Source organism: Carassius carassius, chromosome 26, assembly GCF_963082965.1.
Source record: "Carassius carassius chromosome 26, fCarCar2.1, whole genome shotgun sequence".
NCBI classification, from domain to species: domain Eukaryota; kingdom Metazoa; phylum Chordata; class Actinopteri; order Cypriniformes; family Cyprinidae; genus Carassius; species Carassius carassius.
In genome coordinates, this window is record NC_081780.1 from 12,256,602 (window position 1) to 12,277,759 (window position 21,158).

Consider the following 21,158-nt stretch of genomic DNA (forward strand, 5'->3'; position numbering starts at 1 on the left):
TTAATATTAATACATTGCCATTCCTAGTTTCTGTATACAAAAAAGTCTTTATTATAGCAAACATATCTTGATGGGCCTTTAAATATTTTATTTGCCAATAGGGAAAATTGACATGGAGAACCACTTATTTAAAGAGTTAAAGCATCTGTTTGACTCCTGCCATCAAACAAATCAATGCTTCCTGAATCTATTTTTAGTATTCATTTTTTGTGCATATTATATAATAAAAAGCTGATTGCTATGAACATAAATAATAAAATAAGACTTCGACCTGCAGCCTAACTTAAAAACACAGGGCAAACCAGCTGTACAAAACATTTATAATCTAATCTATTACAGCTATACAGATTTAGGAACCCTGTTCTTCCTCTTCTTGTGTTGCTGTTGGGTTGGGAGCATTTCCTTTTTCTGGGCTGATGCCAGTTTGAACCTTAGCAATGAACTCTCTGCTGGTGAGGGCCTGGCCTTGTCTGGGGCAGGTGGGCTTTACGGGCAGATGCTCAACTTTGTCTGTAAATGAGCAGGAACAAAAAAAACAGCTGTTTATATTCACATTCAGGTGACAGCTGTGCCATAAACAGTCTGTGACTGACACTGCAGCTTACCTCCTGGTGTGATAGGCTTCATGAGGCGGTTAAGCTGAATTGTCCAGTGTTTCAGCATCTGAGTGGTAGTAGACTGATTCTCCTCTGGTTGCTGGATGTTGGGTGGTGTCACAGTGGAAGTCGATTCATGGACAGGTACCTCCTTTTACAATAAAAGGCGTTGGTTAATGAACTATTAAACAAGTAATTAGAACAGGGTCGGTCCAGCTAAGCAATGCTTGCCCTAAATGTTAACGATTGAGTGAACTACGCAGGCACATGGACTTCAGTCAATTATAAAAAAAATAATTTACATGAAGGAATCTTAAAGATACAGTAGCAAAAATGTCTTTTAAAGAAATAACTCACCCAAAAGTAAACCTTTGGTCCATATCTCATTCACACTTCTCCATTTTCAAACTTGTTGTGATGTGATACAGTGTTATGACACTGTTCAAAATATTTGGGTCAGTAAGTCAAAAATAAATCAAAAATTTAGCAAGGACGTATTAAATTGATCATCAGTGATGGCAAAGACCTAATATTACAAAAAAATAATAATAAATGCTTTTTTTATTTAATTAAATGATTACAGTTTCACAAAAATATTAGCAGCACAACTGTTTTCAACAGTTATAATAATAACTAATGTTTCTTGAGCACCAACCATGTGAACTTCTGAAAATTCAGCTTTGTAATCACAGGAATAAACTACATTATAAAACATATGAAAATAGAATTGTACTGTAATATCTTTACTGTACTGTTCTTCTACTGTACTGTACTTTAGATCATGTAAATGCAGTTTTGGTGAAGATAAGAGACTTTCAAAAACTTCAAACATTTTGAAATACAAGGAGGGTCAGAGCCAAGGGCAAAAGTGTTTTTTTTTTTTTTAAATCATTCTCCTAGTATATAATGACAAATGTTGTATTTTTGCTTGGACTTATCATTCAGCTTGTTCTAAACCCAGATTATCCTTCTAACAGTGCTTGATGGACACATTTTGTTTGTTTGTGTCCAAATATAACCATTAAAATTAGCCAGAAATCAGTCAGTCGGTTGAAAAAGAACAGCTTCTTGATTATTTTCATTAGCATGGCAGTTACGCTAACTCAACATAATTTAGACGGAGGTTGTATTGCAAATGACACCTTATTCAGTATTCCTTGCTTTACTCTACTAATGTAGTCCACTTGAAGGAGTGAATGAAGCTGTCTGTTATGACAGTGTTGATGATAATCATCTTTTTTTAACCTGATAGAGAGGGTTGTTGAGTTCAAGCAGCTCTCTGACAGTAATGACCTTTGATTTACTGCTTTAAATCGAAGAGTCAGAGAGGCAATGAAAAGGATCATGTGAAATACTGTAAATTATGAATGCATTTGCTAATATAATATCAACAGCAATAAAAACCAAATGTTTATTTTTTATTTAACCAACCCTATAAAGCCCATCTCTCTTTCCTCTCTTTATCTGTCTCACCTCTGTGTTGTGCTGACTGCTCTCTTCAGTTTGCTGACTGATGGTGGAGCAGTCCTCCTGACTGCTCACAGCAAGAGTTTCCAGCTGACTCTGATGGAGGAGAAGCTCTGCAAGCTTCTTCTGCTCCTCTGCAAGTTGCCTGTTAAGTATAACGAAAGGAACGAGAGTGCCCTTTTTGAGTTGGCAAAGGTATGAAAAATGAAATAATATGAAGTTTGCTGTACCTCTCCAGTTCGTGACGGATTGTGTCTTCTTCTAAACGGGCGTGAATCTGAGCATTGAGTGCCTCCTCCAGTTTAACCTGTGTGAGCTCTAATTCATGGATCCTTTTCTTCTGCTGCTTTACCTCCTTCTCCATCTCAGTCAATGTAGCCGTCAGCTTCTCTTTGGCCTACATAATTAGCAACTTAATCAATATTGTTTCTAATGCTCTAACACTACAATATCACTCACTACACCTCATGCGAGCATAAAAACGTTTATGCCATATATGGGAGGTTTTGCTAAAATTGACGTGTTAAAATTATTTTGTGTTATTTTTTCAAATCGCAATTTGTACAATTTGAAGGGTAATGGATACTTGGCTACTCGGCTCATAACTGCTTTGTCAAAGAACTAAAATGCTGTTTTAAGTAAATGGATTTGTCACAGTAATGCAAGTTGCATTAATGTGTTAAAATGTGTTTAAGCAGGTGTAGTGTGAAATAGAACAGTAAATAAAGAAAAACTTTTCTCTCTGTCTTACCTCTTTAGCTTCTTCAAGCTGTCTCTCCAGATCTCTCTGTATTGCCTGCTGTTTCTCTCGCTCCTGTTTCTCTTCCTCTTTACGCTTTGCTTCCACCTCCCTCTGTTTCTGGGGGACAAACAAAAACACATGCTCAGAATTTTTTAAAAACAGAATAACACAAGCTAAGTTTGGAATGAAACTTTTTCTGAATGCTGCACAGTACATACCTTATACTACCAACTACTTTTTAAAAATAATATGTGAAACAGAACACATAACTTCAAACATATAAAAACAGTAGCATGGCCATGTTTTATGATGTGGCATGTTTATTTAGAGACTGCTATTTAGTTATGAATATGGTTTTGTATTTTGATCCTATTTTGTATTACAATCTCTTGAAGTTAAAAGCATATATTCGGGTTGGGCTCAAAGTAGCACAATGCTCATATCCCATATAAAAACTCAAAATTTGTCATTTCCATACCTAATTTGCATGCACTGTTTTGCAGAAGACAAACGAGACATGAATATATCCGTACATGGCTCGGAGGTGGTCTTATTCAAATTGCTAGCTATCTACATAGAAACCAGCTGCAAATTGAAACAGCTCACTGGATGACAGTTTCTGACTCAGACGTCCCAAAACAAATTGGCAGCGTGGTTTCTTTTCAGGTTTCTGGAGCTGGCAGACACCCTAGAAACCTAACTAAATGCAAAAAAAAAAAAAGTCAATTTTATCCACTATCCCCTTTAATACATCACAAAATGTCATGCAACTGCTTTATTCAAAGTGCTGTTTTCAGTCAATTAATTTGTCATAGTAATGCAAGTGCGTGAATGTGTAAAAAAAAAAAAAGTGTTTTAAGAAGCGGATGTACTGTAGTGTGACAACACATTTTAATGAAACAGAATAGTTAGGAAAATCTGCTGTCATTTTGACAAGGCTGCTTGTTTTCAAACGTTTTTACAGATCACTTTTTTTTTATGTAATGTTTTAATTTAAATACTTGCATTAGTCAACCTTCAGCCCGCTTAGAAGTTTGCTGAGGCCCCTGGTTGAAAACCACTGCTCTATTATATACTGCACATTTTGGGTACTGTAGGCAGATCAAAATTTACATAATGTGTACAGTAAACAAACTGTATGCTGTAGATACAGTATAGTAGCATGCCATTTCAAAGAGTTCCCTTTTGCCCAGTTCCCCATCAGATACCTGAATGATGCTTTCGATGTGTTGCTCCAAGCTCTCCGTCTCCCCCTGCTGCTCTGGATCAGAGTGCTGCAGCGCATCAGCTGCAATGGGCTCACTGTGGCTACTCTGGTTGCTATGGCTTCTCTGAAAGGCTTCTCTCTGCTTGCGTCTGCTCAGTTTCAGCTCCTGATGGAGAGAGCTCTTCCCCTCTGCCCTCAATCTCAGTGCTGTCTGCATGGCTATAAAACAGGCGTCAAGAAACTAGGACACTTTGACCAGAAAGTAGCAGTGGTACTTACCTTGTACCCAGTCTACTCTCTGCTTCACGTTTGAAGCACTCATCTCATAGGTCCTGATGGGAGTCTTCACACAGAACAGGCAGCGTCGCCCTTCTTTATCGGGTAGATTCTGAGTGTAATGATGAGAAATAAGAACATTATGAGGCCTAATGCATTGATGATTTCTATTTTACGGAGGAATAGAGTTATCAACCTCCACCACACTGCCCTCCTCCAGCAGGATCTCTCCTTTCTTTTCCTTCAGGTCCTCGTTGACATAGTATATCACACTACTGGGCTTCAAAACAAACCAACGTTCTTGCCAGTTCCTGCGAACATGCCCCTTCTTTAACAGGTAGCCCTGATGGATAAATCAAACATGAAACAGATAGGATGGGACTAAAAACATTGTAAATGCTTATGCCAATGACATGCCATCTCTTACACAATGCAGGAAGGACTATTCTGCTAAGAATCAAACATTAGGCCGATGTCAAGTGTTAGTAATATGTTGAGTTGTAGATTATTTGTATTCATTTACTAGGATTCCCCCATGAGGTATCACATAATACAGCATCAACCTAGTGCACTTCACATAAAGCATCAGTCACCTTCTTGATAATGTTGTGGTACATCTCCATGAATACATCGTCCACGGCGAGACTGAAGGCCTCCTTACTCTCAACATGCAAAAGCTGGCCAGCACTCAAATGCTCCAGGAATTCCCACACTGACATGCCGTCCTGAAGAGCTGCATTCTGGGACAAAAGTTCCTCCAGTAACGTCCCGTTCCACTCCACGCTCATTGCACTGGAGATTTTCTTCAGCAGGTACTCTAACTAAATTAACAGAGGCAAAAGAGCATTCGTTAGTTTGGGTTGGCACATTAGGGTCTGCAACATATGAGCTGTTAGAGCAAGTGCAGTGGTAAAATGTTTGAATCAAAAATCTATTTTAAGATACTTACTGCCGAATCTCACAAAATAAATATTATTATTATTATCATTATTATTATTATAATCATGAAAATAAGATTACTCTCACAAATAAAATAAAATACAATTGGCATATAGTGTGGGAGTAATAAATAAAACACAATTTAATTTAATCAACTATATTTTGTTTCTTTATTTTAGTAAAATAAAATATATTTGACATTTAAAATACAATGAATTAAAATAAAATGTAATTCAATTTTATCTTACTTATTACTAAAGATTTATCACGAGACTCAGCCATACAAAGTGATCATAACATTTGTTTTCAGAGGGTTTCATTTGTTATAGGTTGAAGAAAACCAAATGGGGGTGAGATGAAAATACAAAAAACAAGAAATGCAAGTTACAACATCTTAGATTTGGTTACTTGATTAAAAAAAAAAAAAAGTACTTTTGACAAGTGTTATCATCAGGAAATCAGCCCACTTTCACTATATGAAGTTCCATTCCTCGTGTCACTTCCTTCCTTAAAACAAAAAAGCAACACCATACTATAGCTTCAGACCACTTGAAGTTTGTTGGTTTGAATAACCAAGTTCTAGATTCTCACATTTACAGTTTTGCTTTATGTGTCAACTCTCACGTAAGCATCATAAAACGGCTTTTGTTCACAAAATGAAGAACAGACTGAACTTATTAGTGTGGACTCTGTCCAACAGTGTGGAAGACTAACCAGCATTAGATGGTGTCCAGTCCCTGAATGCTTTAGTCTGACATTGTTTACCCTTATATACATATTTTTTAGGAGATATACATATTAATATTTTTGTTTATTTCAGCCAGAGTCTGGTTATTTTGCATCATTTCAGCTATGCTTTTTTGCAACCATGTCTTATCTCTGCAGCTGCCTCTCTCTCTCTCTCTCTCTCTCACTCACCTCCGGCTGAATGATGACTAATGGATAACAGTCTTCAGACAGCAGGTTGAACAGACAGAAGAGTTTGAAGCAGTCTTTATGTGAACACAGGCCCTGTTGAATGGTGGGTTTGCAATTCTTCTTTGATGTCAACGTCCAGCACAGCTCATCAAAGGTTTCCTTACTGAACGTCCCCTCTGTGGCCTGTAAATTAAAAAAACACTATCAACAGCCAAGAAAGCATTGCCTAACACTGTTTCAGTCTATGGCTTTGCATGGAAAACAAAAGCAGAAATATATACATATACATACATACATACATATATATATATATATATATATACACACACACACTTTACTTTAAGGGAGTGTTTGCATAATATTTGATGTATGAAAGCTCAATTCATAATAATTGCTTGGAAAAGAGCAACTATAACATTCTTCTAACATTCTCAGTTTGTGTTTCATGGCAGAAAGAGAGTCATCATATGGATTTGGAACAACAATGAAAAAGAAGTGTGCTTAATGATATTGAATATCCACTTGTAGTGTACTTTAAATCTTAACTATATAACTGTACTTGTAGATAATATAATATTAAATGATGACAGAGAGTTACCAGACCTTTGCCAGGATGTATTTGTTAAGGTAGGGCATGTAGCCCTGGTTGGATACTGGCCCATTATTATTGTCCTTGAAGTGTTCCTCTAACGCCACAGGATCATGAGGAATATTCAGCGCCGTATAGAGATTGTGTGAGAGAACCTAGTGGAGAAACACATATGTGTTGTGTTTTATATCTTGGTAGCCACAATGACAGATAATCAAGAATGCACACAAGAGGTCAGAAAGCAGCCTAGTGTGTTAGATATAACTGAGCTATCAGTTATCTTAAAGTGACCGCAAAAAGACGGTACACACTTAAAAAAAAAAAAATCAATAACAAAACATCAGACCAAATGGCATTTATATTGAAGACAGCATAAGCATATATTTACACTAAAGCTAAATATTTTAGGAAAAATGTTTGTAAATGATACAACAATTTGACTAATACTGTAAGTCAAAAACACTTTCTGGTCAAACATTCGTAGAACATACAGAGGCATGCAAAAGTTTGGGAAACCCTTGAAGAATCTGTGAAAATGTGAATAATTTTAGCAACATAAGAGAGATCATACTAAATGCATGCTATTTTTTATTTAGTACTGTTCTGAGTAAGATATTGTACATAAAAGAGGATTACATTTAGTCCACAACACAAAAAAGTTGCTGAAATTATTAAAATAACCCCATTCAAAAGTTTTCACACTGAGGACAATTGAGGCACTCAAACACAACTATTAAAAAATATTCAAACATTCACTGATGCTCCAGAAGGAAACACGACGCATTAAGAGTTAGGGGGTGAAAACTTTTGAACACGATGAACGTTTGAACCTTTTTTAATAGTTGTGTTTGAGTCCCTCAATTGTCCTCAGTGTAAAAAAAAATGGATCTCAAAATCATACAGTCACTGTCACGGGTTCAAATATGCAAAGATGCTGGAAAACTGAAGAATCTGGAGGACCTTAAAGATTTTTCTGAAGAACAGTTCTCAGTTTAACTGTTCAGAACAAACAAGGAACTCATGCACAACCATCACAAAACAGAAAGACAGTCGTGGATCATACAGGTAACAGCACACAGTTTTAAGAACCAAGGGTTCCCAAACTTTTGAATGGGGTTATTTTAATAATTTCAGCATTTTTTTTTTGTCTTGTGGACTATATGCACACATCTTTTATGTAAAGTATCTTACTCAGGACAGTACTAAATAAAAAAAAAAACATGCATTTAGTATGATCTCTCTTATTTTTTGAAAATTATTCACATTTTCAAAGATTCTGCAAGGGGTTCCTAAACTTCTGCATGCCACTGTATGTATATTCAATGTTAATTTGTGGTTACTATGCTAGGATATCTGTGTATACTGGAGGGGAACTGACATCCACTAAAAATCACCAAGAAACCTGTTGGATATAGAAGTAATAGCAAAAATGGCAGAGAAAAGTAAAGTTAGCTGAGGCAGACTTTCTAGCATTTAGTCACTCTTCAGCTGTGAAAAATAGGATTTAAAAGATATTTTAAACGGACATTGTGCTGACATCATGTGACATAAGATAAGCTGAATGACTTTTTATCATGTGTAATAAGAGTTTTTACACACAAAAAATTGCAGGCAATTGCAAAAATGCTTTGTGTAAGATCTAACAAGTCTGGACGAGTGTCTGTCGATGCTGAAATTTTAAGAAAAGGGCTGAACTGGGACATGTTTAAACACGAGAAAGACTGTCAAAGCTGTCAGCATACTGAATGTGTCTTTTGATATTTATTTTAAAACTCACCAACCAGTTATGCTATTAAATTCCCCCATCAATATCCATTAAAAACAAATGGCACAAAGAAATAAGCTTTAAGACTATCTGAGATCATGTATTACTGCGTCAGGGTGTGTGTGTACTTACTCAACCCTATTTCAACTACCAAAAGTGAGCTAAATCTGTAAATCTGACATAACAAGTCTTTATTTTAATTATAGAAATACTGTATTTTGTTTCCCTTAGGGTTAGGGTGTGATTCAGGGTTATGTTATAGTATTTTCTAACTAGTTCAGTATGAAAACAATATATAACTTATATATCTAAGGAATGTCCCCATTTAGATAACGTGACAACGTGTGTGTACAGTATGTGTGTGCGTTTGATAAGGCATGACTATTTGGACTTTTGCTCCTTTCTTTGCAACAGTATCAATCCCATGATAATAAAATACCCCATTTACCTAACAAGAATGTAGAAAACATTATTACACTGTACATACAAAATACAAAAGTAAACAATGTATTGTATATAGAGTTTAAGAAAACGACGCTTCAACACACTGAAACACGTCAAGTCAAAGATACACAGGTGGTCTGACCTTTAGTTGCGACTTGGACACTTTCCCGCTCTGCTCTACATCCAGAGACGTGAACGCGTACCAGATGGACTTCAGCAGCTCGCTTTGTAGATCCATAACGCCAGTAATGACACATCCTGCTTACATTCTGAGACAGATACCGCTTTAAATTGCGGAACTGAGACGCTGGCTGTGACTAAAAACCCTGCGAGCTGCCTAACTAGCCAGCATCGTGGATAACACAGGCGCATGCAGCATATTTCGCATCCTAAATGCGTTCCAAGTAGAGCTTCACCGAGGCCAGAAACGCGTCTATGATATCCAAAATGATGTCTAGGTAGGCAGTTCGCTAAATTATAAGACACAACCTGAGTACCGATTAAAATAGACCAGCTGGGAGGGGATAGTGCTGGAGAACGTAAAACCTCGTTTTAGAACGTAAATAATGTGGAAGAATGAATAATGTTATTACGTGGCAAGGAGTCATTGAGGTTCTAAACTGAATAACCACAATCAACAACACTTCTCAATTCTTATTAACTAAGTAGTCTTTTGTTTAGAAGGCAATTAAATTACAACTTCGATGAGCGTAATACAATTCTATTAATTGGTAACGGCTATAAATTATGATAAAGATACAGAACATACAAATTATTTTACCTGGATGAGCAGTTTAGTAGAGGAAAGAACCGGAACATTTTATCACAACGGAATGTACGAATCTGCAATCACAGTAAAATTATGCAAGTAAAACTATGCAATTATTTAGGCTATTATTTTTCTATAGCTTCGTGAAAATCAAAACTGAGTGAAAAAATGTGATATGAGTAACTTGTGTTATTTTATTTTATTTGCAGTGCATAGGGCAGCATGTGAGTGAGGTTAACGAAGTGAGGTTAAGTGTTCTGTAGGTGTGAAAGTAATGAGTGGAAGCACTTCTATCTCTGGTCAAGGTTCACTCATGCAGCTCAGGTGGGAGTGAATCTGCTTGTACTGCATGTTTGTTCAGTCTTACAAAGCTACTTTAAGAAGTCAGGGAAACTGTACTCTGTAATATTGGCTTAGTTATCTTAATTTATAAATATTCATACTGTTCTTGACTCATGGTAACATGATAAACCAGCAAAAGTAAATTAAAAGACTACTAGAGGGAAAGTTTTCAAGTCCGTCTAAATAATAATATACTTGAAACAAGTTATTAGTTCACCTCTGAGTTTTTCTAACTCAAGACTATCTTGAGAAAGTATATAAGAGGAAACTAATGTGTGAGAAGACGTGTAAAAATGAAATGCCACACTATAGTTCAGAAACTTCCTCCAAGTCTAAAGTAATACCATCAGGTGACATCAGATGCAACAGTCCTTGAACTATAATGTTATAATGCCAAATGTCAACCTGAGTACTGAGTTAAATGCACCCGCTGGGAGGAGACAGTTACTGCTGTTGTTCTTAAACCTTAGTTTAGACCACAAGTAATGTGGAAGAATAAATAATGCCAGTGTTATAACATCAGGTGACGTAAGTTACAACAGTCCTTGAACTGTAATGCTATACTGCCAAATGTCACATTAAAAAAAAAAAAAAAAAAAAAAAAAAAAAATATATATATATATATATATATATATATATATATATATAGTATAAAATAAGCATTATGATATAATATAATTGTATTATATAATACACAAACCTCAGACAGAGTATAAATTCAGCTCATTCTACAGCATTTGTGGCACAAAATTATATTCCACTTCCTCCTTTTTGTTATAAAAAGGCATAAATCTCGGTTACAGTGAGATACTGAAAATGAAGTGAATCCACAAACGTTAAAATACTTACTGTTCTTATAGTATAGTTAAAAATATACGTAAAGAATATACATGTTAAAATGATTTTAGTGAGGTGGAAAACATACAAACAAATAAACAAACTAAAATAACTCTGTGTAGAAGCTTATTTCATTTATTTTTAATTGTATAACTTTGTCACCATGAAATGCAATGCTGTAAAAAAAAAATTATAATAATAATGTAAACTGTATGATTTAAATGTTTTAGCTCAAATACTCACAAGTTTTTAAAGAATAACTAAAGAAGTGCTGTTATAAAATTATAAGCTTCATATTTCCAGTTTTACATTTTCCAGAGATTGGCCCTAATCACTTCAATTGTAAAGGCTTCAACATTACCTTTCAGTATTTTCAAAAATTAGATATAAATTCTTTGTTGTAATCGTCATTACGTCACAAGTGTACTTAGAAGAAATTAAAAAAGAGCTACTATGCCAAAAAGAGCCTGATGTTCCAGACAAATGATGAACCTGACTCAATTCTGGCTTATCAACAGACCGTCAGACACTATGTATTCAAGAGCTGGCTCATGTTCTGAGGAGAAATCTGGCCATATCTAGACAATCTGTACTAAGAAGGTCAGATAGTGTCGTGCGTATATCATATCATTCTTTCTTGAGTGTTCAGTCACACCTGCACTGATCAACATGTACATACATACAACACAGCCCACCTTTGACACATCACAGGCCCTCCTCACTCCCTTTCTATCCCAAACAGACACACACGCTTTCCAACAAGATTGGGAGGGACAGTCACCCTTGGCAGGAAGCATGCTGTGGGCCTCTGATGTAATTCCCTCATGCTTCCTGTTGGTGCTTAACACTGATACACCTCCCACATCCCAACGCTGCTTATAAATACAAAAGAGAGGGATGCTGGCCCCATTAAGAGAGTCCAACTTCATAGACATCGACAAAATGTGCCTTTAAGTGGACGTCTGGCATGGATGCACCCTATTCTTGTGGAATTTCACTCTGCCAAACTCAAAACCTAACAGGTAAGACTTCATAATCAACTCATACCAATGAGTATTTTAGTATAAACTCAAATGCACTTGAATAAATGCAGGATTTCATTTAACATCAGTGTCATCTGATATAGAAAAAGTGGTTTCAGGATAAGGTTTTCCATTGTGTTTGTACGTATGGTTCTCAAATGTGTGGTAGACACAAACCTCCTTATTCAGAGAGGGAGATTGGATCCCCTCCCAACTTTTGGAAGGGTTTCTGATGTCAATGGGTTCAGTGATCTTAGTGCAGACCTGGAAGAGCTGGTCTATTGAACAGGGAGGTACTGCCAGAGAAAGGGAGAAGGGCTCTTTTGGTCTGTTCGATCAGATTGTTCTGACACAGGGGAGGCGAGACCCTCTACGTGTTCGCTAATCTGGACTAGCCATCCTAGAAATAGAGAGAAAGAAAATGAAACATTGACAGCAGGTAGAAAATTTACAACCAGACTGATTTATGTATAACATGATGTGTACTTAAATTTTCATTGGCAGTACCAAATTGAAATTAATCTGAAATGTAATCGATCTGCTTTTCTTTTCTTTTTCTATCGGTGGAGATCCAACCCAAGCAGATTTCACAGACAAACAAATTAGACTATACGATGGATGAGTGTTTTCATGAAAATGATTACCACGTGTCACGACGTATCTACTCAAACCGGGTCTTTGACCAGGTTCATGAGAGACAAGCCCAAGAGGTCCAGAGTTTACGAGAACAGCTGAGCAGAGCCTGCGGGTGAGTAAATGAGAAGAACTCGATGTCATATCATAGAGTGTTTTCATCTTCATATTCATTCATATAAAATTAATTCTCCATAGATGCACTGATAAATGGGCTGTTCAGAAGATAAAGGGGCTTCTGCCAATCCTGGATTGGCTTCCTAAATACCCAGTCAAGCAATGGTTACCCAGTGATGTCGTTTCTGGGGTAACCACTGGACTAGTATGCTGTTTACAAGGTAGGATGCAATCTGCGAACAAAACCCCAGTTTAGTATCAGCATGATGCCATTTCAATGTCATTATTTGAATTTGTTGCACAGGTGTAGCTTATGCACTGCTGGCCTCTGTAGCACCAGTCTATGGACTCTACTCTGCGTTTTTTCCTATTCTTACATACTTTGTGCTGGGCACATCCAGACACATCTCTGTGGGTAGGTCTATGGCTTTATAAATAAATAACTTTCTAGTGGTATCAATTAAGCAACCCTTTAAAAAATATCTACTGCATGCATACTTCTTACTATTTTATATTAAACAGTATCAGTGTATAACAGTAAATACATGTTTTATTCTGTAAAAATGGGATACAGTTATTATCTTGCATATGGTTATTTTGTTATTTAATCCAATTTTGATTGTTTAAAATGCAATTAAATACAAATAATGACTCAAGAAAATGATAATATTACTTTGAGTTTAATCATAATGGATACAGTATTCTATGTATTGCATACAAGTATAGCGATCCGTGCAATTATTTTATGCAAATAGAAAATGTCTAAATAAATACTGAATAAATGTGCAACGCTTTCTTGTCATTCTCTTATTCATCTCTATATTTCATTTAGGTCCATTCCCTGTCACCTGTCTGATGGTGGGCTCTGTAGTTTTGACCTTAGCTCCTGATGAACACTTTCTGCATCCAGCGAACATCACAGGTGTGAATGAGACAGTGACCGATGAAAGGTTAATGGAGGCTGATGTAGAGGCAAGAGAGGCCCAGAGAATCATGGTGGCTTGTACCATGACGATGTTGGTTGGATTATTCCAGGTAAAGTCACAACATTCACAATTAAAACCTGTGGTAAAGATAAAACAAAGAAGTTATACATTTTGAAATTTGTAGTATTTTATGTAAAAAAAAAATGAATATTTTTTTTTATGTCAATCAGCAGTGCATTGCAGCATTTCAAATTAGTTTGACTTAATCTCAGGTGGCTATGGGGCTGATGCAGGTGGGCTTTCTAGTCAGGTATCTCTCAGACCCACTGGTAGGTGGCTTCACCACTGCTGCTGCCTTTCATGTCTTCATATCTCAGATTAAAACCATCCTGTCTGTTCCTATACACAACCATAATGGATGCTTCGCCTTTGCTTATGTGAGTCTCTTAAATCATTAATATCTTTACAATCTATGATATTTTTCATCTCAGACTCAAGAACTTACTGTATATTGTAATGTGTGTGCGTGTGTGTGTGTGTGTGTGTGTGTCTTTTAATAATTTGACTAGTGTTCTCAAAATGTTGGACCCTACTTTATAGGATGAGACCGCTAGTAAAAAATGGGGGGGGGGGCTCAAATAATATAATTTATAATATTTTTATTTAAAATGTACTTTTTGTATTTATATATTTTATAAATATAATTATAAATACACTTTACATTTCATATATTATAAATTTTTATATTCCTATTTATATTATTCTTCATTTATCTTTTCCACATCTAGACCATCATTGATGTAATTAGGAACATCAACCAAACGAACATTGCGGACCTGATTGCTGGATTACTAACAATCTTCATTGTTATGGCTGTGAAAGAGATCAACACAAAATTTCAACATAAAATCCCAGTGCCAATTCCCATAGAAGTGATTGTGGTATGTACAGTTCTCCTACAATTCTCCCATAAAAACAAACTATGGTATGCCTGTAGGGCTCTGATACGGACATGATTTAAATATTGACTGTCATTACCTTTCACTCTTTCGAACTGTCAGACAGTGATAGCTTCTGCAGTCTCTCATGTGATGGACCTAAACTCTCAGTATGGCGCCAGCATTATCCACAGCCTCCCCAGGGGGTAAGAGTACTTCCTGTGGCATTTCCTGCTTCCTGATGAGGGCTGGGTGTACATTCAGTCACTTTATATTGACATACTATTATTATTGTCCCTGTAATGATTTTCTGCAGTAATGTTATCTTTACAACAATGACACTGACAGACAGTTCAAAATCCTTGTGCCCTAATAACATAAAACAGTGTTAACATGTTAAAAACAATATCAGCATACTACATTAGAGACAACAGCATAAAACACTCACAGGACAAGTAGTGTACAAAACTTTTATGTGAATCTTTAGTAAAACAATATGTCCTCTTGTGTTTCCACAGGTTTGCACCCCCACAAATACCAAATATAGCACTTATTGGGAAGATTTTGGGCTCTAGTTTTTCCACAGCAGTGGTTGGTTATGCAGTAGCAGTCTCAGTGGCCAAAGTCTACGCAGCAAAACATGATTACACAGTCGACGGCAACCAGGTATACAAAAATACTGCGTGAATGTGTCTGACACTGCAATTATGCTTCCGTCCAATGGCTAAATGAGCATAGTTAAATGGTTTGTGCTGAAAACAATTTATTTTGTGCTTTTTAGGTGGCAAAACCAGCTGAGAACTACAGCTTTAGTCAGTTTCTTGCAAGAAATGTGGGTGCTATTAACAAGTACTGAGGGAAGAAAAAAGCAAGGGTGTCTGTTTTAGTGTGAAGTATTTTTCAAGTATAATAAGGGGCAGATCAGCACTCTATGAAAAAATCAGCACACAAATGAAAAAATTACAGTAACTTGAGGGAGACCCAGAAAGAACTAGCTGGCCTTTTAAGGTCATGTTGACCTGCCAGAACATACCAAATTTGAGTTTGCTAAAGCAGCTGATACCTTTTCTAAACTAGGTAGTGCAGCATAGAGCTTCAGGGCAAAGCTACAGTGTTTATTTATTTTTGTTTTCTTTTGTTAACAAATCAAATCCTTAAAGATTCTGGTTTGGGTTTTGTTCAAGATGTATTTGCATACTGATTTGTGATTGGCCTTTTAGCTACATTTGTTTCATTTTGTTTAATTTCTCATTTCATTTAACATTTTGTTTCGTGTTTTGTTTCACTTTTTGTTTTTGCGTTTCACTTTGTTTTGTTTAATTTTGTTAGCACTTAAACAACAGTTTTAGGGGACAGCTACATTTGTTTAATTTTCTTTGTTTTATTTTTTTTGTTAAGTTTCTCATTTTGTTTAATTTCTTGTTTCGTTTCACGTTTCATGTTTTTGCTTCGTTTTACATTGCCTTTTCATTTTTTGCTTTGTTTTGCTTCATTTTGTGAGCACTGTAAACAAAACAAATACGTAAAGATTCAGATAAGGGGTCAGATTAAAATATATTTGCATACTGATTTGTGATTGGTTTTTAAATCTTACATTTTTGTTCAGTGGAAACCAAAAAGTGAATTGCTGGTGTTTAATTGATACTTTAAAAGGCCACTTTCACCTGCCAAAACAGAAATCAGCAGCAGCTGATATCATTTCTAAACCCAGCAGAGCAGCATAGAGCTTTAGGACACAGCTACATTTGTTTTGTTAGCACTGTAATTTATTTTCATACTTTTTTGTTATTGGTATTCAAATAATTTTTTTTATTTGTTTAGTAGATACCATAAAGAGTAATTACTGCATTTCTGGTGATTAATGGATACAGAATGATTATAAACTGCCTGATCTGGTCTACTACACTTCTATTCCCATTAGGAGCTGATAGCTTTTGGCGTCAGCAATATTTTTGGAGGATGTTTCTCAAGCTTTGTGGCCAGCACTGCATTGTCACGGACAGCAGTACAGGAAAGCACAGGGGGAAAGAGTCAGGTAAAATGCACATGCTCTAACTCCAGCACTTTTACAAGTGTGTGTGTGTGTGTAAATGCAATACTCCCTAAATTAACTGTTCCCTCCTTTCACTATTGTAGGTTGCTGGTATTATCTCAGCTCTGATGGTGATGATAGTAATTTTGGCCCTTGGGCCATTTCTTCAGCCTTTGCAGAAGGTGTGGTGAAGGAGCCTAATGTTTACTATCAAAAATTCAAATGCTTGCAATATTCTTCAGGCAACTCATGATGTCACCCCTCTCTGTCCCACAGTCAGTGCTGGCTGGCATTGTTATAGCCAACCTGAAGGGCATGTTCATGCAGATCTCAGAAGTGCCTGTACTCTGGAGACAGAACAGAATAGACTGTGTAAGTAACATCACAAGACTGATAAATGAACAGAATGAGATTGGCAGAAAAATAGTCAGAAAATGAGACAAGCTTTTTGAAACATCAGATATGAAAGACTGTGTACAAGTATAACAAGTTTCTGTAAAACAATCCATTTTTGAGGTCATTATAACATTAATTAGTGTTCTGTTAGTTTTCTGATTACCTCAAGCAAATTGAATCTTGTGGATCAGTTTATTTGTATAAAAATTCGATACACTCATTTGACGTGAGTGCATATGAATCCTTATACTTCTGTAGCTCATCTGGATAGCTACGTGCCTGGCATCCATTTTGCTGGGTCTAGATGTGGGTCTGCTGGCTGGTCTGGTATTTGAGATGGGCACAGTGGTGGTCAGAACACAATTGTAAGTAGCACAGTTGTAAAGATTTTGAGTGTAAAGTACACAAAACTGGTAAATACTTGACGTGAAGCAAATTTTTTTTTTTTTTTTTTTTAGTAGGGGTTTGGTATATTTGTTGAGAAATGTTAATTAGTGCAGCTTGATGTTTATGATATAGCTCAAACGATGAGTGTACATATTGTCGATAATAAGCGTATAATATTAATGTTAAACACATATTAATCACATTTAACATGTTATTAAATTTTATTCCAAGTAGTATAAAAAGAATAAGCACTATTAAATACAAATTAGACAATGTAAATGTATGCAAATGAATGTGTGAAAAATCAATTGTGGTGAATTTTGTTTTTAAAGACATTTATTTGAAGATTAAACTCTTATTTCGTTTAGCCCTTCTTGTGCCACTCTTGGAAATGTCCCTAATACTGATATCTACCAAAACATGAAGGACTACAAAAATGTAAGATACACATTTTCATATTGTCAATAATCAGTAACGTGCAACAACATGATGACATACTTTATATATAAACATTATACATGTTTTAAACTAACATATTTCCCAAATCTTTCAGATTGATGAAGTTCCTGGAATAAAGATCTTCAAGTGCAACTCACCCATTTACTTTGCAAATATTGATTATTTCAAAGAGAAGCTGAGAGAAGAGGTGAGTTTACTTTACTGTAATTCTGAAAATATAAACTATATGATTTGATTTGAGAGAAAAAAACAACAACAACAACATGGTGTGCTTATTAATTCTTACAGGTGGGGTTTGATGCAGTGCGGGTGTTCAAGAAAAGAAATAAAGCTTTGAAGAAGATTCACAAACTCATTAAAAAAGGAAAACTACAAGTTACAGAAGTACGTTGTGCACAACAGATTCTTGTCAAAGTATCTGTAAATCACAAACATTAGAATTTTTTTGGAATGCTTTCAAGAAAAAAAAAAACACAATTTGTTCACCGACCTTTTATGACACCACATTCTGGTCTTTCCTGTGCTGTCCTTCACAGAATGGTTTGGTGCCAGTGGCCTCACTGGGAGTAGAAAACCAAGCCTTTGAAAAAGAGCAGGTTTCTGAGCTGGACGAAGGGGCGTCTCAGTCAGACTCAGAGGCGAAGGTTCAGGTAGACTGGACGTCTGAGCTGCCTGTCAGTGTGTCAGTACCCACGGTCAATATTCACAGCCTTGTGTTGGACTTTTCTGCTGTCTCATTCCTGGACGTGGTAGCAGCCAAGTCCCTCAAACTGGTGTGTTTATTGCTTTATCTTTATTGCTCTTTATGGAGTCATTTTTCCTTTGCAATAATGCATATCCATAATACGAAAGTGACCTTCATGTCTTTCCAAACCTGTATGACTTTCTGTCTTCCAGAGAACACCAAAGATGATATTAAAAAAAAAAAAAAACATTGTCCATTCAATGAAAGTCAATGGAGTCCGGTGTTGTTTTGAACCCCACTGACTTTCAACATATTGTCATCAAAATATTTTCTTGTGTGTTTCAAATAAGAAAGGTTTGTAATGATGTGGAGAAAAACCAAGCAGAAGCTAATTCGTCATTTCCCATCTTCACAGGTGGTGAAGGAATTCATACGAATTGGGGTCAGCGTCTACATCGCAGGTTGTGATGGTAAGGCCTGACTCTATAACAGTATGTTGCAACAAGCTATTGCTACAAACTCCAGCATGATAATGGCAGGTTAGCACACGGTGAATAACCTAAAGGTTCCTTGTGTCACAGGTCAGATGGTCAGGAGAATGGAGGCCCTGTCCTTCTTTGACGAGGAGGTTACTAGAGACATTCTCTTCCTTTCTGTCCATGACGCCATTCTATTCATTCAGCTGGAAACCTCCACTGGAAATGATGAGGATCCTTTAGCTGAGAAGGTAAAATGTACATTTTAAACTCAAGGGGTGACAAAACACTTTTTGCAAAAAGGACATGGTGATTATATTACCTGTGTTCATGTAGATGTATTACAGGCCAACAGTTCCATGTGCCAATTGACCCTTCACAAAGACCCACCCCCTTTATTTGCTGTTGCTATATCTGACAAGCTACACTGCTCTCAAACCACACATCATGTTCTCACGCAGTGAAAAATACATCTTGGACCAAAGAAATTCAAACAATAAATACCGTCATGACAGATCACTGTAGCACCTCAGTTCAAGTGGCACATGCACTGATCGTCTCTTCCTCTTTACTAGTTATAGCACAAAATAAACATGAATGGACATCAGAAGATGTTTCAACTGCCGAAAGATGTCAATACACACCATTTTTCAAGTTAAAGTCCACTGATGTCAATCTAATCTCCTGTTTCGGCTTTATGATTGGTCAGATCACCTGTCAATCAAACTCTCGGTGAAGGGTCAATTGTCTCATAATAAAGCTGCTCAATGATAACATAAATTTGGAGGTGACTGATACATTTCTTGTTGGCTTATTGAACCTGACAATCTGGTTGACTATAAATCATGATAATCAAAGGAACCAGATAAACAAGCTATAATAAAAGAAATATTTCGGCAAATGTTGATATTGCTAAAAAACAAATTACCCATGGAGAAAAACAAAGGCTAACAGTTAAAGTGGCCAGTTGTAACATGACTCAACACAACGGATGTTATAGATTTTGTTCAGAATGGAATACTATTATACTGCATACTGTGCAGTATACAGGGTGAATTTATGTCAATTAGGCCACCTTCTAACATTCAACAGCTAGTAATAAAGTATTCAGAAGTTTGGGGTCAGTAAGATCTTTTGTTGAATACTTCAGGATGTGAACTAAATTGCTAAAAACATGACAGTAACGATATTTGTAAAGATTTATATTCTCAATAAATGCGGTTCTTTTGAAATTTCTCTAGATCCTAAAATGTAAAAAGGTTCATGGTACATTAAAAAGGTCTATTCATCGAAAAATGTAAAAACGGTTTTCACAAAAATATAAAGCAACAATGCTTTCAACATTGATAATAAATGTTTCTTGACAAACAAATCAGCCTTTTAGAATTGAACAGTATTGAACATTTTGGCACCTGTAGCATTCTGTGCAAATAGAAATGTCCCAGTACTGTAATATGGCATTCTAAGGACACTGATTAATATTATATACATACACTAACAAACACACACACACACACACACACACACGCATACATATATATAAAATATTCTCTGTGTTTAGATTTCACAGTTGCAAGATGACAAAGAGCCACTTCCTGAAGATGAGGACCTGATTGAGACCTATGACATCCAGCACTTGGTGAGCTTCCTGCATCTTTTTATTTTATGGCTTCAATTATATAATTTGATCAAATAACTCAAACCAACAACCCACCAAACAAGTATTTCTCCTTCATTTCTAGGCTATTTATAGACTTTCAAACTGAGGAAACTCTCCCTTTGTTAAAAATCACTGGGAAAGACAGTCATTTGCTGATAGGGGGTCAGGAGACATCCTGGGAAGACAGAAAGTGGAGCTAACAAAGCCTTCAACATCTGAACTAGAAGAATAACACCAACTGCAACATTTAGAAAGCAAGGGGAGTTTAGATTTTTACAGCCTCATTATTGAGGCAAATACAAGATGACAAATGCCAGTCAGCACAATACAGGATGTGGAGGCCCTTTTAGATAGAAAAACACATTAAATCTGCATTTCTGGTTACGAACTGTTCAATAAAAGTCTTCAAAGAAGAGGAACATTTAATATGTGGAAATAAATCACCTGAGAAAAAGTTTAAATACATTACAATGTGTCTCTGTGTTTTATTGTTTATGAATGAGTCAAGTACAATTAACAGAACACCGCTAACTTCC

The 21,158-nt window shown here is 36.1% G+C and overlaps 2 protein-coding genes across 4 annotated transcripts; one reads left to right on the forward strand and one right to left on the reverse strand.

Moving 5' to 3' along the window:
* Positions 1-27: 27 nt before the first annotated feature.
* On the reverse strand, positions 28-12,883 carry LOC132105824 (differentially expressed in FDCP 6 homolog). Of its 3 annotated transcripts, XM_059511248.1 has the most exons (14): positions 12,834-12,883; positions 12,558-12,655; positions 12,091-12,313; positions 6,749-6,889; positions 6,146-6,328; positions 4,882-5,109; positions 4,485-4,631; positions 4,292-4,400; positions 4,014-4,231; positions 2,815-2,922; positions 2,294-2,460; positions 2,070-2,208; positions 606-747; positions 28-510 (listed from the first exon to the last, which is right to left on the reverse strand). In XM_059511248.1, exons 4-14 carry the CDS (start codon positions 6,779-6,781, stop codon positions 350-352), a joined length of 1,635 nt encoding a protein of 544 aa, XP_059367231.1. In that variant the 5' UTR covers positions 6,782-6,889; positions 12,091-12,313; positions 12,558-12,655; positions 12,834-12,883; the 3' UTR covers positions 28-349. The 3 variants fall into 3 exon arrangements, with proteins under 3 accessions (XP_059367231.1, XP_059367230.1, XP_059367229.1); XM_059511247.1 differs by lacking the exons at positions 12,091-12,313; positions 12,558-12,655; positions 12,834-12,883 and adding exons at positions 9,086-9,212; positions 9,725-9,923; XM_059511246.1 differs by lacking the exons at positions 12,091-12,313; positions 12,558-12,655; positions 12,834-12,883 and adding an exon at positions 9,086-9,365.
* On the forward strand, positions 12,505-21,110 carry LOC132105823 (pendrin-like). The gene is made up of 20 exons (XM_059511244.1): positions 12,505-12,661; positions 12,745-12,884; positions 12,968-13,078; positions 13,496-13,698; positions 13,862-14,026; positions 14,378-14,530; positions 14,651-14,733; positions 15,046-15,193; positions 16,449-16,562; positions 16,664-16,741; positions 16,836-16,931; positions 17,214-17,320; positions 17,711-17,780; positions 17,896-17,988; positions 18,090-18,185; positions 18,338-18,574; positions 18,902-18,956; positions 19,068-19,213; positions 20,524-20,601; positions 20,705-21,110. The coding sequence occupies exons 1-20, from the start codon at positions 12,528-12,530 to the stop codon at positions 20,726-20,728; spliced, it is 2,331 nt and encodes a 776-aa protein (XP_059367227.1). The 5' UTR covers positions 12,505-12,527; the 3' UTR covers positions 20,729-21,110.
* The last annotated feature ends 48 nt before the right edge of the window (positions 21,111-21,158 follow it).

Coding starts and splice junctions, on each gene's coding strand:
- LOC132105824 (XM_059511247.1), bottom strand. CDS start 9,181: ATGGATCTACAAAGCGAGCTGCTGAAGTCCATCTGGTACGCGTTCACG. Junction 5,110..6,145: donor TAGTCATCATTCAGCCGGAG/GTGAGTGAGAGA, acceptor CTGTTAATTTAG/TTAGAGTACCTGCTGAAGAA. Junction 748..2,069: donor GCAGTCAGCACAACACAGAG/GTGAGACAGATA, acceptor TTATTGTAAAAG/GAGGTACCTGTCCATGAATC.
- LOC132105823 (XM_059511244.1), top strand. CDS start 12,528: ATGGATGAGTGTTTTCATGAAAATGATTACCACGTGTCACGACGTATC. Junction 13,699..13,861: donor TGTTGGTTGGATTATTCCAG/GTAAAGTCACAA, acceptor ACTTAATCTCAG/GTGGCTATGGGGCTGATGCA. Junction 20,602..20,704: donor CCTATGACATCCAGCACTTG/GTGAGCTTCCTG, acceptor CTTCATTTCTAG/GCTATTTATAGACTTTCAAA.